Genomic DNA, 12,570 nt, shown 5'->3' on the forward strand with positions numbered 1-12,570 from the left:
TTGTATGAGTCCTAAAGTAACACAGTTTACATGTCATTTGATTAAATTATGCAGTGACATTGTGTGGCTTCCAGTGCTTTACTTTGAATAAAGAATGATAAATATTCAAATTATGTTTTAAAAATCAATTCACTATACACTGGGAATTGTGCACCTAATGGTTGGACTTAAATAATCAAAACCGCAAATCATTTAGTATTACTGATGTCCCATATGTATAAATAACAAATACCCTTAGGCATATGATTCGAATGCAAGCTATTTAACAAGTTTCTTTAACCAGTTTGGGCAATTTTATATGAACACGGTTCTGCTAATGTGGCTTCCTGTGACCACAAGAGTAACAGAATTCCATAATTCAGAACAGGCTTTATATTTCATTTATTATAAATGTCAGCTATGTTCTTTACCCTTTTTCATCAGCAATATTTATTGGCATGCAAGAAAAAAATCAATTAAAAGACAAACAAAACATGACAAATTATGTTTACAGGCATAAATCTTTAAATATTGTATTCTGCAACCTGATAATGTCTTGGTGTTGAACAAACCAAGAACACTAATGCTACATTTTCCTTGATAATTAAATTAGTTTTAAAAGTGTATACTTAGCATATAAAATTACGTAAGAGAGAAATATGCTATTCTTAAAATAATTTAACAAAACTACTAACAATGTCCCACATTTGAATTAAAATACCTAACCCTATATGCACACATGCAGGGGCTGGACAGAAAGTAGAACCAGTATGTATTCTATTGCTTCAGCTGGGACATTTACTACTCTACGGTTGGAAAACTGGTCCTGAATATTTGAGAGGCCAAATAACAAAACATAACAGCATGTACATGTATCACAGATGTGCCTATTTGATTTTACACATTGACCAGATCTTTGTTTTTCATATTCAGACTATATATAATTCGGTAAAGGTCTGAATATTGGCAAATCTTAAGATTTACTGGTACATGTCGACATTTACCAAGCAAAACGATAAATGTCCAAAACTAACTTGATAACACTTTATTTCTAACATGTACCAGTAAATCTCAAGAATAACTAAGTGGCTTTGACTAATGACCGAATGTCTCGCTTTCGCGCATTGTAAGGCAGTGCTTGTATTTGTCAAGTTTTGTGTCATAACCAAAGTGTGATTTTCTGTTGAAAAAAAAAAAAAAACACGGCCCTAAATTATTTAATTTGCATTTAACAGAATGTTATTTTTCATCAAACTACTACGTATTTGGAGTACTAAATATCCTTCAACACAATTGTGAATTGTTTTATATGCAAATTAACCAGAATGTTGGTTGTGCTACATGGATCACAATGTGCAAGTTTAATTGTTAGACTTACTTGTGCAGTTAGGAAGACTTCCAGACCAAGTCCCATTAGCTGTACATTGTCTCACAGAAGAACCAGAAAGTAGATATCCTTCCATACAAGAATAAATGACAGAGTGAGAGAAGGTTATCCCATCGACGCGGAACACCCGTCCATTTGCAGGAGTTCCTGGATTTCCACACTGTACAGCTAAGAAAATACAATAGATTTGTTTTTGGTTTTATAATGTGTTTCAAAATGTATTATACCAACATACATCCATATTACAGTACCTTTTTGGGGAGTTGGGAGCCAGACAATGTTCCATTATCACACCTTACATTACAACATCATTAATTTTTCAAATAAACACTAAAAAAGCTGTATTATATATAGGTTCAAAATAATTTATTACTACCACACTCAAGTAAGCATTATTTTTATCTGCTTCTCCTGAATACATATGATCAAGAGGATGGCATAACTAACATCAGTTGAATGAGAATTTAAGGCTAGTGAACAACTTTAGATAACTTCTCTAGACACGTAGTGCATCCTAGCATCCTTTGAGAGTGCTTGCAGTGTTGCATAAAGCTCCAATTAATTGCTATGAGAATTGTAACAACATCCCCACCTTGTTCAACAAACATGCAAAAAACATGCACAGAAAAACCCTCCAAATAGCTCCTACATTAAAATTCTTCCTAAAGTCTGATATAAGAAAATAATAACATTCATATAATCAACACTTCATAGAACTGTATTTCTATTTGGATACATTATTTAACTTTTCAAAGGTTTCTGAGGTTAAAAATATAAATCGAGGGCGAGAATTTAACATGAGGCAAGCACCAAGATCAAAGCAGTAAGGAGGAACATTTAGCATTGCTCAATCCCAGCCTGCATGGTTTAAGCGTGAACAACCTGTAAATCTATTTAACAGCAAAGCTAAACTACAACTGTTAACTGCGTTAATGTGTGGAGGGTGCATTTTCACCCCATTCTACCTTTTAAACTAGTTGAATTTATCTTACCATGGCATGCTGGCTGTTTTCCAGACCACGTCCCATTGGGAAAACACATCCTCTCAGCTGACCCATAAAGAATATACCCTGTGTCACATGTGAAGTGTACTTTACTCCTGATTTTAAAACCACTGTCTTCTCTGTTACCATGGGCTGGGATGCCTGGATCCCCACATGTACCTGAAACATCACCTAAAAAATAAGCAAGCATGTTATAGTTACATGACATATTCTCCTTTTGTTACTGACAGAGAACATAGTGGATTTGAAGACTCAGTGAGATCATTTTTATTTGACATAAAAAAGGTCCAAATTATGTTTTTATTAAGCAAAAAGCACTTGCCAAGCTGATTTAATATGATCAAGTATCCCATTTAAAAACCGTGTAAAGAATGCTGTGATTTTAATTTGCCAGGCAGTAGCCTAACAGTCAGGTTCACTTTACTTATCACAACACACTGTTCCTTCCTTTATTATTATTATTATTATTATTATTATTATTATTATTATTATTATTATTATTATTATTATTATTTATTAATAATTTAAAACAATGAATTATTATCATTAATTATTAGCGACTTCTGCTGAACTATTATATACCAGGTAAAATGAGGTACAATTTGTCTTTTTTTTATGTTACTTCAACATTCTGACATTACATTTTCAAGCTTCATATTCAGTACCATTAGAGGCACAGTCGAAGCCTGTAGCAATATTACTCTCCCAAGTTAAACTGTTCATTTCACAGTGGCCTCAGATTCAGCTTGAAGCAGAGAAGAGACGTCCACAAAGCATTCATTAGAAAGGTATTAGTCACTTTCACACAGATCATTAATTCCCATCTAAAACATTCTGATACTTAATAACCCAGGGCTTATCATTAGTAACATGCTAAAACCTACACATGACCTAAATGAAACCCATTGAATGAACGGCATCAGGAAAAATGCTGTACTGTATACAAACTGAGGAAAATGACTAGACTGATACAGGGAATCTCCTGTTCATGTTCATACTTCAGTTACAAGAAAAGTCTGTTAGTACATCATTGTATTGACTGTAGCCAGCATTGTATTGCGATAAGCACATAGCCTGGCTTCAAAATCTACATTTTTAGAAAGGTAATATGGAAGAGTGTTTAACATGTTTTTTTGTTTTCTTTTTCTGCTTGACAGCAATAGTTTGATTTAGCCGCTGTCATGCTCCATCTTCAACTGACTGTGCTGATGTGGCTTTGCTTCAAGGACCCTAGGAGGTCAATATACAGAAGTATTAGCCATTTAACTGGTGCTAGTCAGCAAACTTCAGCCATGAAACCAGCTGTTATTATTTGCTAGCTACTAGGCATTTTTTTTGTATTTAAACAGCTGTATAACAATGAATACGTGTATACAATGTAACTATAAAAGCATTTTATTGCATAATAATAATAATAATAATAATAATAATAATAATAATAATAATAATACATTTAAGAATAAAAGTACTTCTTTTATACAATAGAAGACAGTGTGAAAGGTCCAGAATGTGGCAAAGCTACCCCACTTTGCCACAATATATATTTATACAACACATGTGAGAGTACATTTTTGTAGATAAACCATGTAATTTGTGCTTAAAATAACATCAGGGGTTTTTGTCATAATAGAAGTATGTTTTTCTCCTCAGCCGGATCTAATTTTGCTGTACTTGAGTTTAAGAAGTACTGTAGTTTTTTTTAAATTTTATTTTAAACAATGTGCGAAAAGTGAAAGATTTACAAAGCTGCATCATTCATGTAAAACTGTTTAAGCCCGATCGAGACTCCTACAATGCAAATAGAAACCATTAAAATAAAAATGGGGGAGTAACTGAGTCCATCTGAGAATGGGACCAAACCTATGAATGAGAAACAGGAACTGGCAAATAGAAAGCAGAAGGCACACATAACAAACACAGTGATGTAGGGGAACTAAACCAAGAAATACATATCTTTATACATAATTCGGGAACTGCACAATTCCATCACTTTGTACAGGAAAGTATACCACAACCACCGTAGCACAACTGAGCTTAGAACAGACACCATTCCCACAACCCACACCCCCAGGAAACAAAGAACCAATGAAAACCAATAGAAAGATAGTGATGAAACAACAGACCATTGCAGGTTGTGGAAGGATAGATCAAAGTCCCAATTTAAACTGGAAAAAAAAATTGTACAATGCAGTGTATACATCTAATATCTTGTTGCCCAACTGAAAATATTGGATTTGTTTTTACTTGTTAGCTTGATATCCTACATCCTCCAACCCATTTATCCTGGCCTTGAACCCACCCCAGGCACTTGACAGACAAGTTGACAAACAGTCTGTTGATTGAGAACATCTTACAGCACAGGTAACATACAGTTAGAGGTGAACTTTAACCGTTTAAACGTATAAACTCTAAAGAAGTGGTAAAACGTTTAACAATATGCTAGACGTATAACCGGTCACCTGATAAATGTCACCAAATGCGTATTTTTTAATGCATTCATTTTAGTAATTTATCCTCAGCAGTCCGTCACATATGAGACTGCTCTTGTGCCACAGTAAGGGCGGAAGGAAGGGGTTTGACATTTGCCTCCAAGTAGGTTTTCTAATTGGTGAAACAGAAAGATTGACACTGGGGCAGGTTTTATATTTTACATCAAAAAGATGTCAAGCACAGGTCTCTAGTGTTTTTTTCTCAGGAAAAAGCCAAGAAAACCTTTCACTGGCCGAGTGAGACCAATAGGAGCTGAGAGAAGCCGAAAAAAGGGCGGATCTGAGCAATACATATAGCCCCTGCACCACAGAGATAACACGGACATGAACAAAGAAGATAGCTGCTTCCGCAACCAGGGTTCAAAGAATGTCACAGACATTTGCAGAGCTTTTTGAGATGTTATAGTAATAAAATAATGAATTGGATCGCATTATTGAGGAGTTTGGTGATAAAACGAGTGATCAGGAGATGATTTATCAGTATGCACGACTATGAAGAGGTATGTGATAAACACAGCGAATAAGGGGTGGGGCTTGGCTTGAGATGCAGTGTCCTGTTGATATGCAGTGTCTTTTAAACCTGTTTTACTGTGAAAAACATACTTTTAAACAGCGTGTGTAAAATAAACAGCGTGTGTGAAAATAAATTGGACCTGACAGGCGCTGAATAAATGGACCTCTAAGGGTTAGTCATTGCTTTTTGGGTTTTAAAAATCACTTCAAATGAGATCATGTTGTGGTTGAGTTTGCCAATGGTTCACTGGCCTCTGTTTTAGTTATTCTGGCTTCATTATTTGAAAAAGTCAAGGCATGCTTTCAGTCTAGTCGGTGCCTTGACAAATTGGGTTAGGAAGCAGTCATTTGTCATTTCCACCATTTTGATTTCGTCCGTCGTGTTCCCAACCGGTTTTTCCCATTTTATATGGGGGAAGTGGGGGGGGGGGGGGGGGGGGGGGGGGGGGGGGGGGGGGGGGGGGGGGGGGGGGGGGGGGGGGGGGGGGGGGGGGGGCGGGGGGGGTTGAAATCACCCATTAATATGGCTTCTCCTTTGCTACACGCATTTCGAATGTCACTGTATAACAATTTGGCGGTCTATAGCAAGCTCCTACTATTATGCCTTATTATTAATTTTTGTCCATTATTCTGACCCATATTGAATTGGTGTTGTTTTGTTCATTCAGATTTAACACCTGGGCTTCAAGACAATTTTTTATGTATAGCACTACCCCTCCACCTCTTCTGTCCTGCCTGTCTTTGCTATAGAGTGTATACCCACTAATATTATATTCGTCTCCATCACTCTCAGATAACCAAGTTTCTGTAACACCTATCACATCGTAGTTACATGTTAGTGCAGTAGCTTCTGTAAGTTCTAACATTTTGTTTCTGATTCTTCCAGCATTTAGATAAATACAGTTAATGGCTGTCTTACCTGAGTTGTTGCCCTTGTTTTGATGTGGTCTCCTTTCTGTTTTTTTGTTGATTTCTCCCCCCTTCCTTTCTAGTTTAAATGCTTCTAAACCTCATCGAGGATCCTTTCTCCAATGTAGATTGGTTCCCTTTTTATTTAAGTGCAGTCCGTCCCACCTACATAGATAGTCCTTGTTGTAGAATGTGGTCCGATGTTCAAGAAACGGTGAAGCCTTTCTGAGTGCACCATGATTTCAGCCATGCACTTTGATTATGTATTTTCAGCTGTCCGTATGGTCCTTTGCAAGGTGCCGGCAGTATCCCAGAAAATATCACAGTTTTGGTCTTGTCTTTCAATTTCTTTCCTAGCACTCTGAATTTGTTTTGCTGGGATTTTGGCCTGTCTCTTCCAATGTTATTTGTACCAATGTGAGCAACTACTGCCGGGTCGTCTCCTGTTCGTTCTAGCACCCTGTCTAGTTCTCAGTGATGTGTGTGACAATGGCTCCTGGAAGGCAGCACACTGTTCTAGTAAAGGGGATAAAACTATGAACTGAACTTGCTGTGTTTCTCAATATGGAGTCCCCAACAATCCTGACCTCCCTTCTTTTTGCTGTCTGGCCACCACTGTTAATAATGCCCTGGATGTTGTTCCTTTTATTCTCTATGTTGGTTTTGATCATCTAAATTTTGAATTGGCTCAAATTTGTTAGATGTTTTGATTGCTGGTGGTTGTATTTGACGAAGTACACAAGTACGTTGAATGAAAACCCACTTACAATACCATGCCGTAAGTGCGTAAGTCAAGTATCCCATTCTATGATCAATTCTATGATCTACTCTACGTCTAGCATTTCAGATTTAATTCTTTAAGGAAGTGCTAGTACACACCTGACACGTTACTTCAGTCCCCTCCCAGTCCACTTGTAAAGTCAAGGGGGGGTAACTCACAGGCAAGGTCACTAAGGTTAATGGACACTCGCAATCTACTGGGAGTGTTAACAAGATATTGTGGGAAGTTCAAAATTTTGTGTGTGTGTGTGTGTGTGTGTGTGTGTGTGTGTGTGTGTGTGTGTGTGTGTGTGTGTGTGTGTATATATATATATATATATATATAGTGTTTTAAAGTATAATTTTTTTATTATTAGTTTTATTTGTTAAGTTGTAGTTTATATAGTTTTTAGCAAAAGCTAAACATGGCAACGTACATGGAGAGCGATAACGGGAGTAAAGTTGGTTCGGAGGATTTTTATACCAGCAACAGTGATGCTGACTTATCACTCAGCGATGATGATGAAGAGGAAGCAGAGCCAAGGACAGTACAAACTGTACAAACAAAAGAGCATGCAGCTACTTTACAGGTAAGCCAGCTGCAAACGGGAAGCTGTTTGGTTTGAAATGGCAGTGCTGTGACGAAATGCTATCAAAACACAATACTGGGTACAAGGCAATGAAGCAGGCATCTGCAGCAGCCAGATCCATCAAAATGCCGGCGCAAAGTAGCTGTGTACACGCATTTGTGACTATCCCTCCAACACAAGGGAAGCACAGACCGCAAAAAAGGTGCAGGGTCTGCTACGAAATTGAAAACAAAAAAGGACGCAAGAAAAATGTGCTGTGATTGCGAAGGCAACCCCGGGTTCTGTTGTACTGAACATTTCTATAAATGGCACACAGCAAGTCGATAATGGCACACATTTGATTTTGTTTGCTTTTTTATTTCATAATTCCTGTTTACTGATTATCATTGTCATTAGCAGCGTTTTTGTTTTCACTATTAAAAAAAACAAACTTGTTTATATCTCTATATTGAACATGGGTATTTAGTACAAAGAAGCATAAAGGGTTAATGAAAAACACAGTTTAGGTCATTTATTTGTGTTTTATTCATCATGTGCTGACATTTTATAGCAATTACAGGTTTGAAAACATTATTATTATTTTCAAAATCTGGTATCTGATAAGGGTTTTTTTTTTTTTTTTTTACATCTGAAGTTGAAGTGGTTAACTATATCGTTCATAATTAAAACCAGAGTGTTAAACAACTCATATAAGACTATTATTACCCTTTCAGCTACTTCACAATTACAGGTTGTCTGTACTTTCGCATTAGTCACCACCATTTACACCATTCTAGAGCTGTTGAGCCATTTTCTTTGTACTGAATACATAATGTATGCAGATTCAGATCTAATGGCATCTATTTATTTTAGGCACCTTTAAAAATGTTCCCTTCTTGCTCAGGTTTATACCTGTACACATGACACAGGTCGATGCTTTTATCCTAATGTTTTTTCAACATTCATTGCTGCATTGAGACTAATCTTGCATGAATGAAGAAGAAAGAAAAAAGACAAAAATCCCAAGAGGAATGGGCATCCTGGAAGTTCACTGAGCTTCATAGGAGCAGATGGTATACAGTTTCAAAAAAGCTCTGCAAACATTCAAAGCAATGTGGACACGCTGGGTCGATTACTAAAATCCATTTACAATAAACTCTGCAAATTGGTATATTTGCAGGGTTTCTAACCAAAACTACATGTCTACAAAAAGGGTTATTTGTCAACCTTAATAAGCATATCAGGCTGACGATTTCATAGCCGGGGGAAATTATCTACATTTTACCTAAACAAGAAAGAAACACTTGCACTATAACTGTGGAAAATCACTGTATATAATAAAAAAATAAAATAAATAAAACAATATTTTTGCGCATGCGAATATTAATCTGTATTCAGAGATTAAAACAAAGTGGCAGCAAAATAATTCATTTATGATGGACACCACCTGTAATAGAATCTGTACCAACTATAAAGACATGTGATCTGAGAGCAAGTCATCTTTATTAATAATGTCGCCAATGTGGCACTGAGCCTTTGATGTACACTGAACATAACCTGTAATGGAACTTTACTGAGAGAATAATCCAGCTGTGTACCAAATAAAATGGTTTGAAACATTTTGGCCATATGTTTTTACTGGACAACACAGGTAATGGAACTTAACTAAGAAAATCAAATACAGCTGTGTAACAAATAGCAAGATCCTTACTCAAAATGTATTGTCTATTTCTATTTTCAAATATCACGTGATCTTATCACATTATGGCAGCCTATGACAGAGATCGAACAATTCTTGGTGTTTGACCTCCTTCCCGACCTGTGAGGGCACTAGGTAAAAGGAACGAAGTACCTTAACTAAATGGCACCATAATTTTTTCCTTAGGGTCATTTAGGAAGGGGGCTGATCTACGGCACCCAAGTTCAATGACTCGGGCGGGAGACGGCGTGGCATCTGAGGATTGGAGGAGCGGATGCGCTCATTAACCTAGGGGTCATGAGCGAGGGTATAAATAGGGGGCGTAGTGAAAGTGATCTTTTCCTCTGTATATGGTAACAACAACTTAGAAGGAGTTGCCGTTATTTGTAAAAGAGACCGTGAGTGTTTGTTAGTTTTGTTTTGTAACACCGTTTGTTTGTATTGTCTGTTTCAAAATTACTAACACGATCCGGAGCTGCAGCTGCAGGCCAGCATCAAACCCAGATATCAACACTCACTTCATTGAGGAGCTGTCTTCACACAACGAGCACTTAATTCAAGCACGGCAGGAACTGTGTCTGTGTTTTGTGTGGGTGAGAAAAGACTGGAGTTTTGGTTTTGGGTCAAACCCATTGGATTTACAAACAGAAGTGATACACGCCAGTGCACCACTTCCCTCATTATTATTGTTTCCAAGATTTGCCATACGGCTGTGGACAGTATAATCATTAATAAACACCCTTGCACCTGTGAATCACCGTCTCTGTGATTAATCCCCTCTGCACTGCACTCATCTGCATGTATTCACCACTTTGCCACACTGCCAAATTAGGTCACCCTGCAAATTTGAAGTCATTACTGCAAATGGTTTCTGGGATGAGTCAATCAAGACATATACTACATAATTTTGTCTATATTGACAATTTTGTTTTAATGAAATTAATTGATTCCTTTCTATCTAATACCTATAAACTAATTAAACTGTGAACAACTTGATATTTATATATTTGTATATAACAATCAATGATCTGATGCTTTACCTGAACAATGTGGCATAGGTACATTCCAGAGTCCATTCAGTTGGCAAGTTCGTGATGACTGTCCTATGAGTGTTCTTCCTCCAGTGCAAGAATAACGAACCGTTAAACCCAACGTGAATTTGTCTCCAGTTAATATAGAATTAGGAGGAGAACCAGGATGGCCACAGTCAATCACTGGAATAAACAGAAGTGACTTGTAAAAGGGAAAAGGAATGCTTAAATGCAAATTAAAAAACTTTAATAACATTGATGTATTTTCCATCTCACATAATACTACTAGAAATGCCAATACTAATCACTTTACACACTTTATGCTAATAGAAAAAGTCCATGTAAAATTTAAGGGGAAAAGCATTCGGGAAAAGCATACACTTTATCATTTTAACAACAACAAGAAACTTAAAAAAATCTGAAAATTTATGTGCAGTAAGTCAGTTTGCCTGGATTTGCTAACTCTTTCTGCTCCCACTTTCCGTGGATTGGCCAGCGTTATCCAAATCGTGCCAGGGTCTAGCCTTTGTTCTATTTAGAATCACAACATCGTGATATAACTGGACACAAGACAAGCACTCTTAAGTTTGCACATGGACTTCCATTTTTTTTAGCATTCATCAAAATTGGGCCCATGAAGTATTTCCTTCTACGTTTTATGATGGAGCTAAATAACGATCCATATAGTTAACTTACCAATACATTCAGGTAAAGGTTTATCCCAATGGCCAACATGCTGGCAGGTTAGCACTGAAGAACCAAATAAAATATAGCCAGGATTGCAGTCATAGAACACCACAGTGCCGAAAGTAAAGTTTCCATGCTCGATTTTACTTTCCCGAATGGAATTGGCAGGGATTCCAGGATCAGAGCAGTTGACCACTTAAAAAAATTAAAATAATTAAAAATAAAAGAAGTTATGCATGTTATTTAGCAGATTTAACTTTTTACAAACTTCCTGCCATGCTATATTACTAATGGTCTATCATTACACACATTTTGACGCAGAATGGTGTAAAATAAAATACTCATATTGACAATTTATTCTTAAAATGTTACTATTTATTTTGAAAGGTTTGTTTGTAGTTGATTGTGTAGTATCATGTACAAGTTGGCACACAGCATTTGAAAGGATAAAAATATGTACATATCCATAGATAAGGAATAGCTGATATCAAGAATTACAGAGCTGCAGTATCTTGTTAATATTTTGTCTAATTTTCCTTTTCTCAAATTATGTAAATGTTTTGCTTTTCTATACTACTATAACTTGAACCACAGCTTTTTGTCTCACTCTTATATTTCAAGTTAAGACTTATATTCTTCTGTACACAGAGTCATTTTTCATTGTTAATATTCAACTGCATCTGCTTTGAAACTGCTTGTTTGTGATGAAAGAATTACCGGCCTCACAAAACCATGCTGCTTCTTCCGTCATAGATCTCATCGTCATTTTTTTCTTCAAGCCTGCTGCGAATAAGGACACAGCGACCTTGAAGGTCAATGTTTACATTTCTATTTTAGGGAACCACGGTTATGATAATAACCTAACATTCCCTTCAGAGTACAAAATGTAACCATTACCGAATAGTTGAGTATACCCAAGCCATCGCCTGGGCATGATTGTACAGTGACCAATAGGCTGCCTTGTGCATTACCATTCGGAATCCCAGTAATAAGTACTTAGGGTGAAGAAATTGAGAGAGAATTTCACCTCTATGCCTTTGTTTCAAGGGTTGACTGGGAAGTCCTTAAATTCTAGTTCCAAAATCAGGGTTTTGAGGATCCACGCCATTTAGCCTGTAGAACCTTGTGAAGGTATGGGGAGTATCCCACACCGCCACATTGCATATGTCCTTGACAGAGGCACCCTGGAATAAAGCCCATGAAGTTGCAAGTCCCCTAGTGGAATGGGCAGTGAGCGTTTCTGGAGGGCGCATGCTGGCCAGCTCATAGGCTGTCCTGACCGTGTCTGCTATCCACTTGGACATCTGCTGCTTAGACAGGGCTTCACCATGGGAAACAGCTGTCAAAAAACTGTTCAGACTGCTTCCAACTTTTTGTCCTGTCAACATAATACACAGGGCCTGAACTAGGCAGAGCATATGGAGATGTCGCTTTCTGTCAGACTGGAAAGGAGGTGGATGGAAAGCCTCTGATTCCACAGCCTGGCTATCAAGGAATGCCGAGATAGTCTTCGACTATTCGACTTCGACCTTTGTCCTAGCCTT

General features: G+C 37.2%; 1 protein-coding gene across 1 annotated transcript in view; it reads right to left on the minus strand.

Moving 5' to 3' along the window:
* LOC121313274 (CUB and sushi domain-containing protein 3) overlaps positions 1 to 12,570 on the minus strand; it is a 514,488-nt gene that overhangs the window by 38,767 nt on the left and 463,151 nt on the right. Inside the window, exons 55-58 of the mRNA XM_041245642.1 lie at positions 11,036 to 11,221; positions 10,349 to 10,522; positions 2,359 to 2,541; positions 1,358 to 1,534 (exon numbers count right to left, since the gene is read on the minus strand). Coding sequence (XP_041101576.1) covers positions 1,358 to 1,534; positions 2,359 to 2,541; positions 10,349 to 10,522; positions 11,036 to 11,221 — 720 coding nt within the window. The remainder of the gene's footprint in view (positions 1 to 1,357; positions 1,535 to 2,358; positions 2,542 to 10,348; positions 10,523 to 11,035; positions 11,222 to 12,570) is intronic.

This window comes from Polyodon spathula, chromosome 3, assembly GCF_017654505.1.
Source record: "Polyodon spathula isolate WHYD16114869_AA chromosome 3, ASM1765450v1, whole genome shotgun sequence".
Classification (NCBI taxonomy): domain Eukaryota; kingdom Metazoa; phylum Chordata; class Actinopteri; order Acipenseriformes; family Polyodontidae; genus Polyodon; species Polyodon spathula.